We start from the raw sequence: 25,300 nt of genomic DNA, 5'->3' as shown, positions 1-25,300 counted from the left end.
TTTGTGAAAAACAGTTGTCTGAATAAATGAAACCTTAACATATAATACAAAAAGAACTTCCTGGAATTATGAGAAATGATTTAAATGTAAGCTCATAAAATGTCTCTAAAATTCTATGAGAATTCTAAGTCGGACCACTCATATGAATCTGTGACTTTCAAGAAGCATCCAACCCTAATATGTATCTACTCTTTTCCATACATATTGATACCCCTGCACCTTTTTCATCAGTCCCAACATATGAGTGAACAGGTAGCCCAGCCCGTTGTCAGACCAACGTTGTGCTGCAGTTCCGGCCGCCTCTCCTCCCGGGTCAGGGACGAAGATGGGAGGTCTGAGTGCAAACACAGTCTCCTGTCACAGAGGGAGGAAGGCTCACCGACTCTGTGTGAGGCAGAGACCACAGGATAAGAATGTGTTTGACATTGCTTGTAATTGTGTAATGTTTACTCTGTTGGTATCAGAGGGGACCTGCATCAGCAAACAGGCATTTGATTGTCGGTTGTGGGAGGCTTGGCTTTGGGCCTCCAGTGAGAGGAAAAAACCAGAGTCGAGACCAGAGATTATGGCCACAGCTTTTTTTTTCATTATTTGTTTGGAAATGGTCAAACTATGAACTCGGCTGCCATTATTGTTCAAATGAGGTTTCTGTTTGAAGTTTATGACGTTTAGGGAAGTCAGCTGACTTGGTAATGTGATATTGAAGTTTCACATTTTCCAAAAGTATCGCAGAAACCGACAGTATAAAACAAATACAAATGAACTAAAGATAATTTTAACTTTTGTTGACTTGAAATTGCCTTAAATTATTTTATTTATCTTTCCATCATTCTGCTCTTTGACTATACGTGGCACAAGTTAAGGTGAGATGAAATCTTTTTTTGAAGTTAAACTCAATTGTTTGCCTTTGTGCCACTTTTTTTGTTTCAATTTGTATTTGCATCATGAAAACAATTTGTCCAAGGCAAATTGTCTTTCAAGAACATTTTAGTGTGGGATTTACGCTACAAAGTCTTTAAAAAGTTTAATAAAAATAAAAAATAAAAATGGCGTAGTTCGGTTGACACCACATCTAATGGAATCTTTTCGCTACAAATATGCATATTTTTAAAAAAAATAAATAAAATTTGAGCTTTAATCAAGTAAAAGTATATTTTCTCTAATTAATTGATGGAATAATTAATAGATTAGTCAGTTACTAAAATATTCCATTGTTACAGCCTTACTTCACAATGAATCTCAGACTTCCTTCTTGGTAGAAAGCCTTTGAGATACTCTATCAAAAATGTTTTCTTACAAACTGCTAGAATAAGGGTGTCAAACTCATTTTAGTTCAGGGGCCAGATTTTAGGCAAAAAAAAGAGCAATTTCAACATGATTGTGCCATAGTTTGCACTTCCAGGTATAAATTACATATAAAGTATATGAGACCAACAATATCCAATGATTAAGGGACCTTATACTTAAATTCACTTATATTTACTTGATATTATGAACAATTGTAATTTGAGAAAATTTGCAACATTTTGAAAGTTTCATCAATTTGAGATTTCAAAAATGAATGCCATCCTCCCGAAATTTAATGTCATTTTTTTCATATACATAATGATACATGTTTTTCTGTCATTTTTACTCTCTCCTGCGGGCCGAATTAGATACTCTAATGGGCCGGATTTGGTCCCGGGGGCCTTGAGTTTGACACATGTGCCCTAGATCAGAATTAACTTAACAATATTGAAGTGGTCAGTGTTTGGTGCTTCTCTGTAGAAGTTTCCCAGTGATGTCATCAGAGACATAGTCACCATAGCCTATGTTGTCAGTGCATGTACACAGTGAACGTCCTTGGCTGAGCTGCAGCAGATAGCAGCAGCAGTGTCGGGTCAGTGTTTTTGTTTGCATTGTCTTCCTACCATGTCTGAGGCAAAGAGCAGGAGATTCTGTTGGTTGGTGCAGCAGTGAGGCCGGTGTGCTACTACCAGCCTGACATATTTACTTTATTGTAGTGCACTGAGGCTCATGGGAATCAAACCTTCACTCACCCTTCCTCTGGTTTCGCTCTCTCTCTCTCTCTCTCTCTCTCTCTCTCTCTCAGTGCGTTACAGCCAGGCCGAGGTCTCGTCTTCTCCTGCCATCATCCACCACAGCAACAACGCCATGGCCAGCAGCCAGTCAGTGCTCCAGCAGGTGTCTCCAGGAGGACTGGACCACAGCCACAGTCTGCTGTCACCTGACGCCAAGATGGTGAGTGAGCACACCTGGGCCCTCAGATTAGATAAGAGCGGGGCCCTGCGTTTAACTTTAGCAGGAGTGTACAAAGCCAGTCCCGGACCTCGTCCGCCACCGATCTATTGGCAACAATCGACACATTGTGCTGCTCTGTTTGGAAGGTGGAGCTGCACTCGCATGCTGCCTCCATCAGAGCACCACCACTGATGCTGCTCAGCCAATAAACCTGACAAAGACACATTCTGCTCCCATTGATTAAACACCCGAAAAAAAAGAGGAGCCAAGGGTGCACGGCTTGTTGTCTCAAAATGACGTTCATATCAATCTGTGCAATATTCTGCCCCTGCTTTGTGCTCTGCCCTAGTCCAATATTTGACCAATGACCAGGAAGCCTGAGCATAAAAGTGTAACACTGGGACTTTGAGGATACGGTGTTCTTTAGTTATTCATACAGGACAAAATCTACCCAAATAAACTGTTCATTGTTGGTTTAATATATTATATCTTCATGCCAAACCTGTCACACTCCAGTTACGAAAATTAACCACAAACTTTTAATGCACATTCCTAAATTACTTTTACTATTTTTTATTTTTTAAATGCAAGCTAAAAAACTATTTATTCAGTCTGACTTTTTTTGTCATCTTTTGGATTATTTTATTAAATTACCTCTGTGTGCATTAGTCTGTAAACCTTTTGATAATTTTGAACTTTTGTCAATCACGTAAGCAAATTTTTATGTAGCATTTTGATCTACTATTGTATTTGTAAGAAAGGCGCTATTTAAATAAAGTTTGATTGATTGATTACATTTCAAGATACAAAAAAATCATTGACTAGTTTGTTCTATAGTTGAAACATCGCCTCTAGAATAAATAAATGTCTTGCCCCCCCAAATCAAAATTTTACAAGTAGCGGAAAAATCCACCGAAAAGGGGACACAAAGACGATATTGTATCTGCTTCCTCTCATTGACAGCAAACACAGACACACACCTCCCCTCAGCCCTCAGTAAACATCCAATCACTGTTAGTATGCAAATGAGCCAAGACGTAACCGGACAGTGTGGTATCAGGCTTTAGCGCGGCTACGGAGCGTTAAGACTTTGAAGAAGCAGCTGCGTTTTCTCAGTCACAACTGCTTTGCACTGCTTTGTTTCATTTAATCACAGCGGTTTTTACAAAATCAAGAGAAAGTTAGTGCTGTGTAATGCATCCATCTGTTTTTCATAGCTTTTAAAAAGTGTAGTGCTCCTCTGGAGTGGAGAGAAAAGAGATTTTTTTTAACTGTTTGGTTGCTAACAAAAAGAAAACCCAAAAAACAAAAACAAGTCAAAAAAAATGAGAAAAGGGAAAAAACATAAAATGATCTGTGGTGTTTCATTATTCACAAGACTACATTTCAGTTTTACAAATATTGATTATTGATTAAGTCTTACTTTAGGTTAAAATTTATTTGAGAATTAGGCCATCCAGTTAAGATAAATGTTATGTTGTTGGTTGATAAAATCTGAATGAAGGATATTTTATTTTATTTATTTTATTTTTATTTTTCAATCCCCTCAATTGAGAGATTGCCACCTTATTGTGGCCAGGGGGTTTGCGTGCCTCAGTGACCTTAAGAGCTATACTAGCTGGAGCTTAGTCTTCAGGTAGGACACCCATGTTGGACAGGTCTGAAGGTAGATTCCTGACTTAGTGCAATCCACTTCTCTAGGTTGGGGAAGGACACATAGCTAATGCTGATTTCGATTGTACTCGGAAAGATCCGAGGCGTCAATTCTGACCTCCGAGTTAATGCGTTTCATTCAGTAAGCTCAGAAAAAATGACTGGCCACAGCAAGCTGATGTTTGTTTTTATTTTTTCGAGGAGCAAAAATGCTTTCTGGGTAAATATATATTAGCTCCTTGGGTAAGAGAGAGAGAGAGAAACGTCATACACTTTAAGTAAGACTTGAACGCCCCAGTGGGGGTAATCCTGCATGCTTCATTGAACCATAGACTGTAGACTGAACTATACGGGTATCATTACTTACGCAGAGCGGCGTTCAAATTAACAGAGTAGGGATGGAAATACCACTACAGTGTTATTCTGCACTTTTATTAACACACATGCCAAACTAAACGGCACATAAAAGTAAAAGTTGAGGAGAAAGTGACTGTTTACGTCCAACGGTGGGCGCCGCCATTTTGCTAAAATGGAATTCAGACCGACTCAGGGTGCTTGGATCCTGCCCGAGTTCCCGAGTCAAGGCCGTTTATTGCCCTTTTCTGATTAGTCCTGTCGGATTTTTCCAGGTTCCGAGTGCAATCAAATGCTGCATAACAAACCAGTTCAATGAAGAAAGCACTGTTACTATAGCGACAGGCCCCCTTCACATTTCTGACGACCCCCTCATATATGCCTGCTTACCAACGGCCCCGATGCAGAGTTGTATTGTTTTTTTTAGAAAAAGAAGAAAGCTTAAGCTACATTCTCCATTTTCATCGCTTTATTTGGTTTTTACGACATCACATTTTTAACCTTTTTGTGGTGTTGAATTTGACTGGTTTTGTTTCACTCCCCACCCCCCACTTCCCAATATCATTAACAATGTAAGTGAGTAATGCCGTTGATATCACTAAATTTAAATTTAAGCATGGATAAATCCAGTTGTTGTAGCACACTCAACCCTCATAAATAATGGTTAATCTAATACCACATTCTGATTATTACAACATTTCACCACTGTGTCCCATTATATTCTAAAGGTAAATATAAGAACATAAATACTCCTGATGACTAAAATTAAACAGACCCAATTCCTTATAATCAGTGACTAATATTTTTGAGGTAGGAGCCAGTTTGTGCGAAAGAGCCAGATATATTACAGGAGGAAATCAAAAATATTACCTTAATGGAAACTAAGGCATAAACATTTCCTATTAGATGATACAAAACACAACAGATCTGGCCAACTAAAAAATATAAATAAAACTTTGGTCAAGATTAAAATTCTATATAAATATCATAAAATCTATCTGCAGCGACATGATTTTTGTATTTATTTATTTTATTTTTTTATCCTTTCTTTTGCCTTTTTTTGTACAACCTAGTCCCCTGTTTGTTCCATGTTTTGTTCCCTATCACAAAATAAAAATAATAAACTTTAAATAACAAAAAAGATTAAGTTACAATTCGATGTGATAATTAACAGTGATTGTAAACTTTTTTTTGTATATAATTCAAAAACATAAAGATAAAGGTTACATTACAAATAAAAACACTGTAAAGTAGGGCATAAAAATAGACATATTGCTAGATCCAGGAAGCATAGGCAGTGTGGTCATTGTCATGTAGGTTAACTTCCTCTTGAAGTTTGTGAACATACAGTACATACTCTACCTGAGTTTCCCCATCATCAGTTCACATGTTCAACATGCATCAGGCCACATCCTTTGTGTATTTCAGTGTCACATGTACACAGGATTCTCTGTTGACTATAAATGCAGCTCCAAACCCCATCGAATCCACTCCTCCTGACTCGATTCTTCCCTCCACATTTTTTTTCTTCTTATCTGTGTTTGCTTGTGTGCTGCGTATGAGTGGAGTTACACAAGAAGAACTGTTCTACAAAAGAATTTGAACTGAATCAACATTCACGTCGTAGGCTGTTTGTTTAGCAGCCGACATCTGTTTTTCTTTGAACGTGAATTTATGGGAATTTACTCAACAGACACTGAAGCTCTCACAGGCTTTAAGTGCTGCAGTCAGCTGGAAACAAACCATCAGATTGAGCTATGGTGTTTTATTTATCTTTGTTTGTTTTTTTCCTTTTAGATCTCAGGTTCAGGTGGTGGACTACCTCCAGTCAGCACCCTCACAAGCCTTCACAGTTCCCACCACAGTCACCAGCAGACGCAAAACCTCATCATGCCTCTTTCTGGAGTCATGGCCATCGCACAGAGTGAGTCGGTCGTCTTTCACCAGGGTTGGGACCAAAATTCATATCTCAATATTTCTTCTCTAAATGGCAATATATGATATACAGTAAATTTTGATATTTGTATTTTGATAAAGTTTTACTGGAAAGACAATTCTCGATTAAATCTGCAGGTGAAAAATGCCACACAGGCACATTTATTAACAAACAACTGCACAATATGTGCCACCTTTGGCCTTTTTGTCCTATAAGGGACAGCACATGTGAGTGAGTACTGTATTGTGGCTTATATAACCAAGATTTTCATGCTGTTCTGAGAAGTAGAGAAAGCATTGACCCCTAAAATGAGTATTTTAAAACAAAATAAGCTATAAAATAAAATAAAAAATATTGATATAGGCGATATTGTCATTTTCTATATCGCAAAATTAAAAAAAAAACTATATATATCTTGAATCTCAATTTTTCCTCTAAAAGTCAATTACAATTACATTGTCAATTACTAAAGTTCAGTTACAATTAATCACACTTAATTAATGAGCCCAAACTAAATCAGCCCATAAAACTTAACCTTCCTCTTGTGTTAGCTTTCTGTTAGCATCTCTTATGATAACGGGTCAGTTTTGACCTATGTCTTAAATCAGCTGTAAAATACACTACAAAATATTGTCTGTTATGTAATTTGTCTCTCATCTCTTGGTTACGTTGTTAGGATTCCTTATCCTTGAAAATATTGGTATTGATATTTTTGTGTGTGAATATACCCCTCGATTTAAAATTATTTAAAAAATGATAAAATGATCCTCGGTATAACTGACAGGTAAACTTGATATGAAACGTATTTCAATCATTAACTATATACTGTATGTGTAAGGCATAGAACTATAACATGGTTCCCCAGTTTTGCGTTGAATTACATTGTAAATGATAGTTTTTATAGAATTTCCAGTCACACTTTACAATAAGGGTCCCTTAATTCATGTTAGTTAAGCCATTATTACACATTAATTAACAGTTTAAAAATTTTATAATAATCATTATAATGTTTTAACACCAGTTAATGCCTTAATAAGTAGTTAGTTATGGCTTAGTATTTCAAACATTACTAAGCATTAATAAATGTTATATAATGTAACTAGCTATCATTATGTAACATTAATTAACAGTTTAATAATATTATAATAATCATTATAATGTATTAAATAACGTCAACTAACATATCGGTTAATGCATTAATAAGCAGTTAATTAATGCTTAGTAATTCAAACATTAATAAATGTTTAATAATGTAATTAGTTATCCTTGTGGATGCATCACTTATTACTGTAATAGTAAAATGTAAAACAGTGTTTATTTGAAGTGTGTCTGTCAATGTTATCACCAATTTCCAAGTCAATTATTTGAACTCAATTACAATTCAATTACGATGACAATTATAATTACGTCATGGTTGTAATTAATTATTAATTACGCAATTACAATTATAATAGACCCCAACCCTGCCTCTCACTGTGTCCAAACATGTTCCCTTAATGCTGCGTTGTTGAGATGTGACGGAGCTCTTTGTTCCTATAGGTTTGAACACGTCGCAGTCTCAGACGGTGCCGGTGATCAACAGCGTGGCGGGCAGCCTGGCGGCGCTGCAGCCAGTGCAGTTCTCCCAGCAGCTCCACAGCCCTCACCAGCAGAGCCTGATGCAGCAGTCTCCCAGTCACATGAGCCAGCAACCGTTGATGGCCACCGTCACGCACTCACACAGTCAGTAACACAAACACCATCGACTCTGCACGTTCCTCAATGTCAACTTTGTCAACACATTTAAGGGAAATGTTAACTGCAAAACTGTCTGATTTAACAGCAATAAACTGTAGTAATACAACTCTGTGAATCATGTCACAAAGAAGATGGAAAAAAAACACATCTTTAAATAAAAAAGCATTAAAAAAAAACCAGAGATCAAACCTCCACCAAGCACCAACTATCCTCTTTGCCAGATATCGGCTACGGTGCCATGATCATTCAAAATTTAAAGGCTTGTGAGACATTTCTTTGATGAGAGATAGGAATATTTTGATTTTTCAAAACTGATCCAGAGGAAGTGTATTGATCTGGGAACCTTCCAAAATTATTATGGAAATTTCCACGGTTTAAGGTGTGTCTTTGGTTAAAGTGTTGTAAAAATCTGAACTTATGACGTAATCCTGCTAACAAACAAAATAAATGAATGGATAATGAATACCTTTTCCCTCAAGCGAGTTCTTAACGTTCAATAGAGGCATTTTAAGTTATAATATTAATAACAAAGCAGGTAGAATTCATGCATTTATTAAAATAAATGAAAGTGTTGGTAATGCACAAGCTTAATGATAATAAGCAAAGTCAAACGATTCCTAAAACATTACTACTGGTTAACTGGTATAACACATTATAATATACATTTTGTACACAGATGTATATGCAGTATATATTATATAAATATATATAATAATATGACAAGCTGACCTCATTGGCAAAGGTAAAAACGAGTAAATAACCAAAATACTGTTGGCACTAGCAGGAAAAAAAAACTAACATCCTGTTTACTTCAATCAAATTACAAAGTAAGTGATTACATTAAAGGGGCTATTTTTTATTTAAAAGTAAATTAACTTGTTTAAACTAAATAAATGCTGGAGCCTATACTAGATTACACTGGCACCCCAACCTAACCAAAATTAAAATAATTGCTTTAGTGGTTTTAAAAGTGTTTTGGTCTTTTAAAAAATCTTTTTACCAAACTTTGCATTTATCTGTTAGACTTTTATTTTCAGGGCTTAAAGCTACAGCTCTTTGCTAAAGGACAAACATGTCATTTGTACCAATATAACGATTTTAACGCGTTGTCTTGAATGTCGATTTGTAACATATTAAGTTTAAAAGGTTACTAATAATGATCATTTCTTGTATTTTACCAGTGTATCCTCACAAGCAGGAGCCTCCCCAGTACTCCCACTCGTCACGCTTCCCTCCGGCCATGGTGGTCACAGACGCCAACAGCCTCAGCACGCTCGGCTCCATGTCGTCCAGCAAGACAGTGAGTCCTCATCACAGCACAGTGCACGTCTGTCTGTCCATCTGTTCATTGTAGAGTCACTCAGTTCAGATATTGATTTGAATGTGTGCCCTTTAGTTTGTAGCTGTAAAATGTTTAGACATCTGACTCATTTTTAGTTGATTACACACCAATCATCATCCTAACGGAGTCATTATCAAAGCAGGAAGTAGAATACATTAGGGCACATGTGTCAAACTCAAGGCCTGGGGGACAAATCTGGCTTGTATGAAAAATAAAAATGACAAAGAAAATATCAAATTACCAACTAATTCAAATGTAGATATCGCAGTCTCTCCAAATACACAAATTCAATGACACTCCCCAATATTGGCATATTTCACATGGTGGCAGTCATTTTTATTTGCAAACTGTTGAAAGAATTCAAAACTTTTCCAAAATACTGCTTTTTTTCCACAGATATCCCCATAAATCAAATCAAATTTGGTCACAAAATCAAGAAAATTCAAGTGAAGATCCTGCAGCAACTGATATCAGTAATTTATTGCTTTATATATCATTTATACGCAGAGGTGTAAATAGCTCCAATATATCCTACTCAAGTAGAAGTATTGATTGAAATTGTATTCAAGTACAAGAACAAGTAAGTCATACATAAAATATTTGAGCACAAGTAAAAAGTAGCCCAATTAAGTAGTACTCAAAGTAAAAGTTACTAGTTACTTTCACCCCCTATGTATATTTTTGGTAATAAATATACATATATATATACACTGTTCCCTTGCATGCTGTAAACATCTTATGTATAAACTTAAAAAGGAAGAAACCAAATCTTGAACAATTGCAAATTAATTTATTTTTTGCAAAGGCATCTGTATAAAATAAGTAATTTAAAAAAACACACCAATTAATTCAATTCAAAATTAAAAAATAAATGTAAAATTAAAAAATGCTAAAACTCTAAAATTGAGAAAATTACCAGCATTTAATGCTGTTTTGGCTTTGTGTATTACATTTCATCTGGTTGGTCGGTTATGATGTGATGCATTTGTAAGAGTTGGGTGTAGAAAAGTAACACCTTACTTCTTTTAAAACATATTCAATTTCAATTAAAATTACTGATTTAGAAATATACTAAAAAAAGTACAAGTACCCATAATAGCAACTCAATTACAGTAACGCGAGTACTTGTAATCTGTTCATTTCACCTCTGTTTATACGTGGAAGTGTAAACTAGTGCACAGTTATTTTTTAAATGGCTTTTTTCTTCCTTCCTAAAATCTGTGGCCCACTTGAGATCAAAATGGTCCAAATTTGGCCCCTGAAATAATGTGAGTTTGACACCCCTGTATTAGTATAGGGAGTGCGTGTGTGTGTGCGTGTGCGTGTGCGTGTGCGTGTCTATCATGACTGTGTGCTGACTTGTTTAATCCCTGTCACATTAGGACGCTCCTGTAAACAAGATGGTGCAGCTTGGGGGTCTCTCCTGGGTAAATATAATTTTATCAGTTCAGTTGTGCAGCTTAAATGATTGAAAGTCTTGAAGAAAAAAAAACTCCACACTTGGTCCTGATCTTTGGTGTCAGGCACGCTGATCTTCTGCTTTGGGGATGAGACACTCCTCACTTTTCCCATTTCCTCTTGAACAGCTGTCTAATCAATCAGACGTCCCCTCAGCCTGAACGCCCTCTGATTAACGCTCCTTCCACTCACTTTCTTCCTCTGCCTGGTGAGAGTTGCCTCTGTGCCCATTAGGAAACGAGGGCCTAGTAATCAAAGCACTGGAGTTCTGCTCCTCCAGCTCCATTACACACTAAAGTATAGAGATGGGAGGAACTGTGGGGTGTGGGGTGGAGCACTTTTTTCTATTTTTCTAAAGCAATTACACCTCTTCCTTTTTCTGACTTCTCCCCTCTCTTGGTGATCGCTCTAGCCTGAAATGTTGTCCACGCTGCTTTCACACGCTCAATTTCCCACGCTGAGGGAAACATGCTGGTACCACAAGCTGCCACCTCGAGACAAATGGACTAATGGGACGAGAGCGCGGAGCGTTGTATATCGCCTCAAACCCCTCTACAGAGTTTGAGTTATGCGCTCAAATCAGATCTAAAACCCTTCAGTAAAGAATAGAATAGAATAGAATAGAATAGAATAGAATAGAATAAAACACCTTTATTGATCCCCAGAGCGGAAATTCACATGTGCAGCAACACCATATAAGAGCAGAGAGTAAAGAACAAAAATAAACACCAACATAGGATAATAGTGCAAAATGTAGGACATGCATAAATGAGAAAAAACAACAGCAGCAGCAGAATAAAAACAACAAATGTGCAAATGAAACTGTCAAATATAGCAATTGTGAGCATAAAATGGAGAAAATCTGACAATTCAAATACAACCTGCTTTTCCCCCAGTTATAACACACAAAAAGTAAAAAATTGTAGCTGATAACTAGCTTAGAGCTAGAATATCTAATAATAAAGTAGGGCTAAAATCTAGCTGTGGCATACAATGACACTTGTAAAATTCCTTTACAGATGGCAGATTTAACAGTAGGTTAAACCAATTATTTGTGTAACATTTCAATTATAATTACTTCAGTTTTGAAATAAAATCAAACACAAATATGGACAGAAATGCTTCAGATCTTTCTGACTTTTTGTCTGCATTATGGTTACCCCTGGTGGATTCTTCATACTTTTATGGACTTCTATTCAAAGTGTGGTGTCAGTGTTAAATTTAAATTAATAATCTTCATCATAATTTTATTTCTTATACTTTTACAACTGTTTAAAAAGTCGACTAAGACTAAATGCAACAAATGCAAGTGGACTAAAATGTTGGACATTTTTGTCAAAAGTTTACAAAAGTAGTAGAAAATTCTCAGACCTCATTTAATCTAATCAGGGGTTAGTTTTGACGAATGATTGGCATAGTACATGATGGTGGTAAATGAGAAGTAATCATTAACTCAAAGGTTAATACATACCAATACTAGTTAAATAATATGAAAGTGAGTCTTGTGTCCATGTCCTCTACAGATCTAATTGACTAAAATGTGTGATGTATTTATTCATTTGAAACCAGAATAAACTAAATTATTATTTTCATTTAAAAACTAAAATTCAAGCTAGTTGTCAAAATAATGATTGGACAGCTGTGTGTTTACTTCATCTCACAACCTTAAATTACTTTTAATACATTAATAATGATTAATTTAAATACACTTTATTTGTACATATTTACTTTTAATTGTATTTTGAATTAAATAGTACAAGATGCTGATTTTGCTTGTTAAAGTTTGATTATTTACTTAAAAAGAATCATGTTAATAGGTGGACACTCATGAAAAGCAGTATAAATAGATCAAGCTTTGCTCCTTTCCCTCTCCTGCCTCTTACAAACGTTGCATGTTAAGAGCACAAAGCTCACCGTACCTGTCAGGTATTTTCCTATCAGCATTTTATTTGGACATTGCGGCCTTTGTTTCTAACGACACCATCAACCTGCTCAGGCTTAATAACACTCGCTGTTTGCCGACAACCTCCCATTGTATAATAAAGGCCGTCTGAAACCCAGCTCTGCTCAGGACTCTCCGTCTAATGACTCAGGTCTTGGCTGCAGGTTGGCTTTATCAGGTGAGGCTGTTTGCTGGCCACGGGGTCACGCCCGGGTTGGTCCCCTCCTCCCCTGGAGAGGCTGGAGAAAAAATAAATTCCACAAACAAACCAAAACCACAGAGAAAGAGTTTCAGTGAGAACAAGAGTGAGGAGAAGAGCAATGTGGAGGATATTTGGTCAGGTGTGGTCTGGAGGAGGTGTTTAAAATTAGAGAGGAGTCCATTCAGGAGTAAAAGCTTCCAATTCACATAGGAAAGATAACAAAGAATGCACTAAGAGTCACTTTGCTTGACGCATTTGAAATGAGAAGTTGTAAAACTGCAATGTAACTGTTTTTAGATCATACTCCACCTGCTGTTGTAGGAGAACAGGAACAAATTTACTGGAAATTAAGTCAATAAAAGCCAAATGCTTAAGGCAAGGTACATTTATTTGTATAGAGCATTTCATACACAAGGCAATTCATTGAGCTTTACATGATTAAAATGTGCAACAGAAAACATGTAAGTTTAAAATAGTTTAGAAGATTAAAGCAGCAGTAAAAACATTAAATCAACAATAATATGATTAAAAAAATCTCCCTCTCAGTCATATGCAATAGAGAAAAAGTTTCTTTAATTTAACTTTATGCATCAGTTTGTAATATACCAAAACATTGCTTTTTATGTGCTTTGTGTTGCACGATTCTGAATATGAGTCTGAGCATGTGTTTTCTCTCAAAGTCCATTAGAAAAAAAAGAAAGAAAGTTCTCTTTGCATTAATCCAAAAAGGTGGCATTAACTTGCAAGCAGGGCACTCAACTTCTCCAAGTTGGTTTCAATTCCACGTAAACAGTTCCTGCTTGCTTTTGAGTTCATTCATCACATGACTCTGAATGTTGAAAGCCCCTGACTGGCAGCCTTCCCAAAACAGTTGCCAACGTATTTCAGACTTTGCGATAGGTCAGAAAGCTGCCAGCTCCAATCAGCAGCATGCCTGCTACCATAATCCCAATCATGTCGATGTTTTCCACGTCTTCCACATAAATTATCGACAGACACACAACTCGCCACTTGTTTTAAGGGTCCAGTGCATATCCAGCTGCAAACGTCCCGCTTGGACACGCGGGCTCATCACTGCCCGATAATTTTGTCAAAAATGTTTTATTGATTGCATTGAGAGACCAACTGATCAATTCCATAATTCCAGTTTTGGATGAGATGCAAAGAGAGGCTCTTGTTAGATTCACAAGACCAGACAAAACAAAACAAAAGCAGCAGCAAGAACACATACGGGTGGGAAGAGAGGGAGCAAAGAAAAATGTGACTGTCTTCGTCGAGTAGCAGAAGAGAATTAATGTGTATGTTTGGTTGTTAGATTTTATAAAAACACAGTAGGAGTATGTGTATATACTATGGTATTAACATAATTTGCTAGTAATCATTTGGATTTCCACTTTATAAAATTCAAATTTATGTATAAAAGCCTTTAAATGTGCAGGAATTGTTGATAAATTATCAGAAAAAGAGCAGACAGGAGGAGGAAAATAGATGCAACAATACAACTATAGATATTATATATTATATATTTCTTTTTTTCTGTTTTATGATTTATATTTCTATGTTTTCATTACTGTATTACTGTTGTTATTTTAACCTACCTGTGTCTTTGAGTTTCTGGTAAAGCTCTTCTAAATAAAATGTATTATTATTTTTATTACATCATATAAACTGTAAAGCCAGAATACTGTAATGCAGACATAGGCAACTGCAGGCCCGGGGGCCACATGCGGCCCTCAGTCTAATTCACACTCCACCAAAAACTGTAATTCAAGAAATTGGAAGTAATATGAAGCCCAACATAGTAGACAAAATAACTCCAAAAACACACAAAACAACAGCAGAATGCACAGAATGTCAACAAAAATACATGAAGCAACAACAAACACACAAAAAGATTAAAAAAATACACAAAAAAGGACATCAGACACACTAAACATAAATCTAAACAACACATATACGAAATGATGCCAAAGAAACACACAACGCTGACAATTGCACAAAATGATGGGAAAAAAACCTCCAAAATGACAAAAATACTAAAAAAATCCAAAAATTCACAGATTGACAACTAAAATGCACACATTACACACAAGAATAAACAAAAACTCATATAATGACTCCTGTATTAATGCTCAGATTGGTTGTTATTCCTAATACTGACATGAATGTTAATAATGTGGCCCTCGGATTAGATTCTCACATTTTTTGTGGCCCCGCTGTGATAACAATTGCCCATCCCTGCTGTAATGGATTTAGTGACGTATGGTGGACCTGTTGTGTCCATGTATAATGGGAGGCTGGATGTAGTGTATGTGTATGTCTCTGTGTGGACAGATTGTATTTATTGGTTTATGTAACAAACGCTGACATTTCTCTCTCCGTCTGCTTTCAGTGTCCACTTCAGGCTTGGTGAGAGCGTCCACCTGACTTCCCCGGTGCCCGGCAACATGAGCACATTTTTCCACCCTATAGCCACGGTAACCATGACGACTCCTAATAACCCGCGACGGCGTGGCTAGATGATGAGTCAGTCAACAGACAGAAGAGATGGAGGAAAGAGAATAACAACCACCAAGAGTCCCTGAGGAGGTTCCCGCTCGGCGCAAATGATCAACAACAAGGACCGATGATTTTCTTCTACCCAATGTTTGAAAAACAGTATTCAGCTCTTCACACCCACTTTTTTAAAAGAAAAAATAATGTATTCAGTCATCATCTGGTGTGACTTCTCAAAGGAACAAAAACCAAGCACCAAAAAAAAAAAACTGCTCGTGAATTCGGGGAAACTGTGAACTATGGTGGAAACGATATGACACGCTGACAACAATCAAAGACTGAATGTGTGCCACTTCACCACCAGACAATCACCGTCCATCCTACTGAGCTTCCATGTTTTGTCTTCACATGTGGTTTACTGTACAAGCATTAACGCCAATAATGAATTCCCCATTCATTGTCCCGAAATGTATATACTGTGATCGAAAAAAAAAAAAAAAAGCTGACAATCTTTTCAAAGGACTACTATGCGGTTGATTTGTCTTGCAGTACTCAGAACTGGAAAAAGTGGGAAATGCACTATCGGCGTGTTGTTGCTGATGCTGCAGGTAGAGTAACAACAAAAGGAGACGGATGGATGTGAGAGGGATTTTTGAGTTCTGTTGGAAGCAATGACGCATAGGCTTTTAATGGCGGCCCTTGTGGCTGGTGTTTGCACACAGGTTAAGGTGAATTTCTGGAATGGGACCAACCCTCTCGTTATCTCTCCTGGATTCTTGCTTCCCCAGAGGTGCAGGGCAAATATCGTTTAATAATAACTCCTCGTCATGAATCACCTCCCCATCAGCAGTCGGAATGAAAATATTGACAAGTATTCAGAGAGAAAACAAGACATGAAAGAGAGCAGTGTTGTGACAGCAGCAGCTTCAATCATACAGGAATCCAGAAAAGGCTGTGAAATGTGAGGGGGGAGATAAGGATGACATGCCAGGGTTTCTATGTTGGTGTCTACACAGTAAATATACCAGGCTGCATTAAAAATGTGCTTTTCAATGGATTGACAGACATCTGTTCTCACAGTTGTCAGCCAGAAAGACTCTTAGTCCAACCGTGTTCTTGTCACAGAAAAAACAACGTCTATAAAAAAAACGGTCTGCAGGGCTGCAAGGGAACATCACAGATTAGCTATGCACAGATTAGGCCTAGGGTTGTTCACAATATGATGGTACGAAAAAAAGTTTTCCAAATTTTGCCAGATTGCATTTTGCCTTGTCCCTATTGACATTTGGAACATCTGTATTAAAAATTGTGCCTATATAATGTCAGTAAAGGGTGGCACACTAACAATTTTTATTGCTCAACCTAGGAATGTGTAACTTTCTCAGACATCAGGAACTTGAACAATATAAAGGCTGGTATGGTGATGAATAGTTTTTCCCTGTATTTATACTAAATGAGTAAGAACATTAGAACAGTTCAAACACTGTTACTGAACATAGAAAAAACTTCAACATTGTGAAAAATGTGCAACAATTTACTCTATTTTTGGTTCAGATGCTTACAATTTTTGGAACAACGCAAAAGGGTATCTGGCAAAATTTGGTGAAAATTAATTTTATGAACCACCCTAAGTAGGCCTCATTCATAAAACAGAGCAGGAATCTTTTAAAGATTATGATGCAAACGAAATGTGAGTCGCTCAATTGACAAAGCAATAATATTTATTTAATATTGAATCATTGTAACATTAAGTGATTTAGCTCAAATCAAATGTAGCTATTTGAAGTAATGCATAGGAATGTGTGTAGCCCATTAAAGAACAACTCAGGAAAAATGAGCTTCTCAATGGACACTAACAAATTATTATTGAGATGGTAGTAAAGGTTCTCCTTTACAGAGGTGAGTGAGAGTGATGGTGTTTGCTTGGCTTTGCTATCAAGACTTTAAAAACCTCCAATTGAGTTGTTGATATTGTATTGGACCTTTACGAAATCCAAGTGCTTGTTTTAGCCCTTGTTTTATGAAGCATGCTCAGTTTTTAACCAGTTGCCAACGTATCCTGTACAGCAGGGGTGTCAAACCCATTTTAGTTCACGAGGGACATACAGACCAATTTTATTGTAAGTGGGTTAAAACGAGGAAAAATCCAAAATTTTTAAATAGGAAAAAAAAGGATTTGAATGTTAGTCCTAGTTTTAAAGGACTGTATATAAATCACCTAGAGATCCCTAAAGTGTAAAGCATTCACTTCCAGATTTCTGTAACTAAACTCTATAATGATTAGTCCATTGTTTCATATATTCCCTGTATTTTTTATTATTTTTTTTACTTTGAGCAAAATTGCAGCCTGTACTTTGGAACTCCTGCTGTCTAGGTTAATTTCCAACTTAAAATTGAAAGTCTGAGTTCCAGTCAAAGTTGTTTTGGGCTCAGGCAAAAAGCTCAGTGCAGACCAACGTGGAGAACCATATTTACGTCACACTAACTAGGCAGAAACTTTAATCTTGATATAAGGCAACATTTTGCAAAAGTACACGGCAAACCAGCAAACCTCAGGTTAAAATCCCATTCCAACACATCCTTCCTCTGACTTGATACCAACATGGTCACTCATCCGACCGCACGTTGGAATATTTTGGTATTAAGTATATGCAGTTTTTTTCCCCACTGACAGTAAACATCAGACCTGATTATCACCAGCAGCTTGTGAGAAGTGTGACAGATTTCAGTCTCCTGTTCAATATTAGGTCACTACATTGTTATTATCTTGTCAATGGTTTTTAACTGTTATAGGCATATCTACTGCCATCTGATCAGAGGGCGCTCATACGTACATGTGTGTGCATGTGTGTGTGACTGGAGGTGATTTGTTTTCTTTCTAATGTATTATTTTTGTATAAAATTGAAATCAATCATAAATCATTATTTATACTTTTTGAGATAATATTGGTATTTCAAGTAAAATGTTTTTTTTTCAAATGACGATGTTGAGGTTATTCTTTATGCACCACAGTAATCAAAGTGTTATATGATCACAAAAAGGTGATCTGAAACACAGATCAATAAATCAAGTGTTTTCACATTATTGGCATGAACAACGCATATGTATCAAAAACCTACTATTTACCTAAATATTTTAAAGAAAACCATAAAGCGTTCCAGAGCTGAGATAAACTCCCTTTTTTTTTTAGCTGCGAAAGGGTCACATGAATATGGAAGCCCATTTCTGCCACTAAAAAAAAAAAAATTCAGTAAGGAAAGTCATAATTATGAGATAGAAAGTCATAATTATGGGATAGAAAGTCATAATTATGAGTTAGTAAGTCATAATTATATGATACTTTAACACATTTACAGCAGCTCACGTGCTGATAAGACTACTTAAGACGGGGCTTTACAAATACAAAGGATAATAAGGAAAAAGAGGCTCTGGTGTTGAAAAGATAACACTGATGTGGCTGAAGTAGCACGGTTTATTGAACAACAAATGGAGACTTCTGGTCAGTGCCATGGGTGGATGTACCAAAAATGTTTCTATCTCATACTTATGACTTTCTATCTCATAATTATGACGTTCTTTCTCATAATTATGAGTTCCTTGGTGATTTTTTTTTTTCCATACATGAAGCACCCGCTGACTGCAGTTTATTGAAAATGTATTTCAGGCTTTAGATCATGAAAAAACTACAGAAAAGAAACAAATCAACAACACCAGCTCTTCAATTTGGTCAGCTTGTGCTCAATTACAGTAACGTGAGTACTTTTAATCCGTTCCTTTCACCTCTACTTTTATGACCATGTTAACAACTCCTGAGTTTTGTTCACAGCTTAGTTAATTTGTTTTTTTTTTTTTCATTATAGCAATGCGGTGCATCAACTGTCACCCAAATGTGTGCTTCATTTTGTAACCCCATCAACAGATTTGGATCCTCAGGATCTTTGTCTGCCAAAGAAGCCGTGGAAGACAACAGGTTCCATTAGTTTTCCAGTAATGTGTCAAACACTGCAGACCCAACAAATTTGAAGACAAAATTGTGCATTAACATTAGTCAAATATAGAAAGCTTGAAAAAAGTTCCAAATTACCCCAAAAATAGACATTAACACAGAGTATCGGTGATTAGGAAATAAAACATTCAGGAAATCCACAAACTTCACTACCCCATTAACTTGTTTTAGTATTCATCAGTTGCTTAGTGAAGTATAATGTTTTTATTGGGCATGTCTGCACATAACTGTGTCCGTAGGTGTTTATATGGTTTTACAGAGCTGACCTCAGCAAAGTGTGTGAACAAAACTATAACTATACATCTATAAAATCACGTAAAACTGAAAGATTATAAATCGGAGAGAATCTGCAAAAGCAAAGGGATTCTTTGTAACTCTTACAAATCAGCTACAGTGTGACACATGATCACTTGTTAGAAATTTAAAGGAGTTTATGAATTCCCAGTTCTTTCTAAATAGCATCAGGCAGAACCATACAACCATAAACATCAACTGCATTACAGAATGAAAAAAATAATGACATCCGTCCCCTTTAAAACTACCAGGGTTGTCTTGTTCTTCTATTCTGATGCTTGTGTCGTGGTGCCCTGCTGAGGAGAGCCTTGTAATCCACTGATGTCACTCTATTTGGATTTCAATGAGCTCTTTGATTCAGAGACCCGGGAAGCTTCTGAAGATCTGAAAGTACCTCTTTTTTCTCTGCATGCTTTCCAAAGGGAAACTGAACATTAGTAACATTAACATAAGTTAAAACTTCAAATTAAACAGTGAACACATAAATATAAACTGTTCCTTTGCAGACTTTTGGATCATTTACGAAATCCCCACATGGGGAGGAATAAAGACTTAACTGGAAGTAATGGGATAATGGGGAGTAAGAGCCTTCCACATTACATATGGATACAGTAAGCTCCATTGGAGGGTACTGTTGTATATCTACACATTCAGTATGATCGAGACCTCCATGGGTCCGTGTAAGAAACTCACGACCACACGGCGAACAGAGCATCGGGACAAAGAGACAGAAAGTGGAAGCTACAGGGTGAATGTGGCCGTGTGTTTAGCAGCAGCAAAAGAAAGGACACTACATCAACTCCAGCTGAGGCCCGAGGGGTTAATGGGTAAGATTGCCCAGCAGGGGTCAAGGGTCAGGAGGCCACTCTATGCAGGACTAATTGGTCACTGAGACCACAGTTTACGCCAATCTGTGGTTGGAGGTCGACACGTCACGTATGCATGCGTGGAGATGTGCTGTGACAGTAGTGCTCCATCAAACATCAAGAGGGTCTCTGTGGAGCTGCTGCACAGTGATGGAGATCAGCCCAGAACAATCACTCGCCCTCGCCGTACATCGTCACCAGCACCACCTACAGTGACAGTGGGCTGGACTCATGGAGGCTTTTGATCACAAGCTCATTTTATCCATCAGAGATCATCCATTCATCGCGATTCACGTACCAAAGGATTGGGTTGGTTTCAGAAGGTATTCCATGTTTTTACAGGCTTTAAACAACAGCAGGGTGCATCAGTCACACCTACGTAGAGTTAAAGAATATATCGAGATTCAAGATATATCAAGTTTTCAATTTTGGCGATATGGAAAATTACAGTATTTCCTTCATCAATTTATATATATATATATATATTTTTATAGCTCATTTTGTATTAAAATACTCGTTTTAGGAGTTGCTGCTTTCGCTACTTCTCAGAACAGCATGAAAAACACAGTTATTACTGAATGCATTCTAACCCAGACGTTCCCCTAAACAAGCCTACGGAACTCACTCACACATGCTGTCACTTATAGAGAAAAAAGCCAAAAGTTGCCCATATTGTGCAGCTGTTTGTTATTAAATGAGCCTGTGTTGCATTTTGCATCATCAAATATAACCCAGAGTTGTTTTTCTGATCAGACTTTATTTGAATTAAACATAATAAGATTCAAGATTTATATTGTACATAGACATTTTGAGAACAAATATCAAGCTATGAGTTTTGGTCCATATCGACCTACGATTGAGTTATTCCATTTAACCTGAGAGGCTTTTTTGGGACTGTGTGAGAAAACTGGAATTTCCTGAAAGAAGGAACCTTAGGAGTTGAACCAAGGACCCTCTTCTTGAGTTTATGACATCATTTCTTGATATTATTAAGGTTTCATTTATTCAGACAACTTTTTTTTCCCTAAAATTCACTTCGAAATTTACTTACTTTCGACTGCCAACTGTCGGTCTTCCTCAGAGGTGTCTGCTGATCACTTTGATTATGTCCAAGTAAATTTCCTGAAAAAAGTTGTCTGAATAAGTAAAACCTTAACATATTATTTGAAAAAAGAATACAAAACGAACTTACTGGGAGATAATTTCTTCTTTTTGATTTAAAATAATTTACAAGCATACTGCTGTACACACACAATGGATACGGAAATAAATAAAGTCCTCCCTGCTTCTAATTTGACCAATGAGAATACATTAAACAGTGATTGGTTAACAAGGGTAATTACTGGTTATTAGGGGTTTTTAATGAGCCAATTCGCATTAGATAGGCATTACCTAGATTATGGGGGTCAGTTGTGGCCTAAAGTCATGGTATTTTTCCATAGGTTCACTTGATTTGCATCTGAAGCTGAGAGTCTGGGGGATCTTTTGGTCCAGAGAAATCCTGACAGATTGATGTGGTCCTGGTGATGCTGTCAGAGTCTCAGTGCAAGACAAGTTAATGATTTATGGTCAACTGTGGGATCCCCAGAATGGCACCTGCGTTAATGTTCAGCTCGCTGGTCGGACCTCCTGAGGGGGGGGATGTCCCATCTCCAGTCCTGATCAAAACATGGACTGACTTCACTGGCCGACCTCAAGCAAAGCCTAAGATGGGATGAGTGAGAGGAGGAAGAGGAGGAGGAGGGTATGACCATCTTTACAGGATTTAATAACATCAATGGAAAGAGAGAGAGGAAGAAACAAAAATAAACTCCAAAGCATTAATTTAATTGTAATTCATTTTATATACCAGGGGTCTGATACCTTTACTCTCAAAGGAGCCATTTTGCTTCATCTCAACTGGATTAAAGTCCTTCTCAATGGAGACAATATAGTGTATAACATTCTAAACAGTTAAAATTATATTCAATAATGTTTGATTTGATTTAATTTGATTTTGTTATTTATTTCGATCATGTAAATGACAATTTAAAAACAGTTTAGAATAAAATAAAATACATTGACATCAAGAAATAACAACAAGACAGTATCCTGCATCTTCAAATTTTTACGCATCTCAGTTTATTATTGATTATTCATTTATTTTGAGTTAATGTATTTGAAAGGCTACAAAAAGTAACTTGAATTTGATAATACAACATCATATTGGTCAACACATGCTAATTGGTAATTTCTTGCCAGATATCAAGCATGCTTATTTAGCTGGCACGTTGGCAGTTAAATGAATAAGTAACCACTCAATTAAAATCTTTATTTTCTTCCAGAATGGTCTTTTAATTGATGTAGCTATCTTACTACTATTTTAAAACTTAAGCTTTGCCACAGGTGCAGGAATGCTGATGGTCTGTAGATGTTTCAGGAGGTGAAGTAGGAAGGTGCCGAGTCATTGCGCAACGTTATTTATTTCTAGGTTGACAAATTGTTATATCATGATTTTTTTTTTGTTGTCAACGTCATTATTACCCTCTGCAAGAAAATAACAACATTTTGTTTCAAAGCTATAGGAAGCCATTGCAAAAGAGTCATAGAGCCTCATGAGGCTCCAGAGCCGCAGGTTGCAGACCCCTATATCCCATGTCGTGCAAACTTTTTAAAGCAAAGAATACATCATTTAAATTTACTTTGACATATTCTTTTTTTTTTTTCATCCTTTTAATCTTTACTGTATCTCAACTTTTTATCTCAAGTTACGTTGCATCACTGTAAATATGTAACTATTATTCATTTTCTTTACAAAATCATCCTGCTCATGGCACAATAACTTACCTTAGATTATACAAGAAAGTACATTTCCATTTATTTCCAGATAAAGCTGTTTTAAGTAATGCATGGTATAGGTTTCTATTAATCTTCAAACTGGATTTTTCTATTTCTAAACTTCAGTTTACACAATGGCAGCTTCTGAAACAATGTTATGTTACGTTCTTTTAATTTATATTGAAAAATAAGGGATCTATATTAGTGCATGTGTTTTGTGGAGTTAATGTCCACCAGATCGAATGTATAGCCGGTGTTTTTATATGCTCTGAGAGAGGAGGTGGAGGTGTATTACTATACCACGTTTTAGTTTCCTATGGTAATTTTTCAGATATTGGAAGCTGAAATGGAAGAAAAACAAGGATGCACAAAAATGGACACCTACACCCCTCACTAATCTGTCCATATATTAAAAAGTAATCATCTGATCAAGCTAAAAATGTACAGTGTGCCTATTGATTTATTAAGGAACAACTGGCAAAAAATGTGTTGAAATGACATGGAATGACCCTTATGTATTTCTGAGAAACAAGTATGTTTCACCTCATTGATCCCTGATTGTAGATTTGTATGGCTTAGTACTGAAAAAAAAAGAAGTAATTAATTTAAAAACAATTAAAATAAATAAAGGATACTTCTGTCTGTTCTTATCAAGTCTAAATGGCAGCCTTTCCTTTCTCCCTCTGTCATGCATATGGACTCTGAAGCATTGCAGTGGAGGGCAGACCAGGTGATGGATAGCAGCAGCTCTTGTCATCCACCGCCTACACTGCTCTCATTAAGCTGTAAATCTTCTATATACAACAGCTCCTATTGAAGACAATGCTGCAGATACTTTGCCTTGATTCTTCACCTTGTCATGGGTGTAACAATGAAGCTCAGTGACTTTGTCAGGCCATAGTGATTCAGAGGGGCAGTAAAAATGTTGGACAAGACCAAGTAACTCATTGTAAATGTGCAACTATTGGTGCAAATCGAAGGTTGAATAAGACACCCTTAATAACAAAAGTAGATTACTAAAACGTCAAATATATAGATGTTCATATTGGAAATATTGTTAAAAATTACATTTCCTGTCAGGACACAAGATAGGAAGGAATAGAAAAACATGACAAAAGAGGATCAAATTGTTTTATTACCAAATAGTTTCGAAAACAGGATAATAATGACTGTTTTTAAATGCTAAATGTCAATGTTTCAAACTCACATGAACCAGGTGAGGATTGTCTTAATGCACATATTATGTGATTTGTTCTGTGGAATTCAGCAAATTTATACACATCAGTTTTTCAACTTCAAGATGTCCCAACTATACCATCAGGTTTCTGTTTAACACAGGTAAACACTGACATCCTCTGGCTCATACTGTGTACTACAGTTTTAACGTTTAAAGCCCCAGGCCTTTGACTTTCCTTGTATTTATGTATAATAATTGCATCATATTTAAATTTTTAAAAACGTTTTAGCAATAATCATTTCATCCAAAGGTGCAATGGTTATAATGAAATACTGGTCGTAATGCATAATATTTCATAAAATAAGTATTATCAGACAAAGTCTGCATGAGAATTATGATTATATAATAATATAAACACAAAAATTGTAACACTAGTCATAATTAGTTATAAAATAAGAAAATAGATATACTTTCAAATTGTATAGAGGACTACAAAATAATTAGGTGATCATGCTAAATGGGGGGTGCATGGTGTGTAGTGGTGAGCTGAGCACATCCAAGATATATTTTTTGTATCTATAGAATTTAATTCTGACTAGTTATGAATAGAATTGTATATCTCAAACAAAATTGTAGTTACAAGTAAGCATACAATTTTCACTCAAATATAATTCAAGATATCTGAAATTACATTATTTCTTACTAGTTACAATCTCAAGATGACATAAGTATTTTAATTTTGACAGCATTGAATTTTGGATATCTACATTCCTCCTAT

General features: G+C 36.3%; 1 protein-coding gene across 1 annotated transcript in view; it reads left to right on the top strand.

The window, feature by feature from the left end:
- Nucleotides 1-18,343, top strand: part of hnf1ba (HNF1 homeobox Ba) — a 31,406-nt gene extending 13,063 nt beyond the window's left edge. The window contains exons 5-10 of the mRNA XM_028465337.1: nucleotides 2,093-2,241; nucleotides 6,046-6,172; nucleotides 7,724-7,906; nucleotides 9,103-9,221; nucleotides 10,646-10,690; nucleotides 15,258-18,343. Of these exons, the coding sequence (XP_028321138.1) occupies nucleotides 2,093-2,241; nucleotides 6,046-6,172; nucleotides 7,724-7,906; nucleotides 9,103-9,221; nucleotides 10,646-10,690; nucleotides 15,258-15,278 (644 nt within the window). The 3' untranslated portion in view covers nucleotides 15,279-18,343. The remainder of the gene's footprint in view (nucleotides 1-2,092; nucleotides 2,242-6,045; nucleotides 6,173-7,723; nucleotides 7,907-9,102; nucleotides 9,222-10,645; nucleotides 10,691-15,257) is intronic.
- Nucleotides 18,344-25,300: the final 6,957 nt, after the last annotated feature.

This window comes from Gouania willdenowi, chromosome 13 (genome assembly GCF_900634775.1).
Source record: "Gouania willdenowi chromosome 13, fGouWil2.1, whole genome shotgun sequence".
Classification (NCBI taxonomy): Eukaryota; Metazoa; Chordata; class Actinopteri; order Blenniiformes; family Gobiesocidae; genus Gouania; species Gouania willdenowi.
Note: the sequence above shows the minus strand (reverse complement) of the source record. Positions and strands in the feature narration are given on the sequence as shown.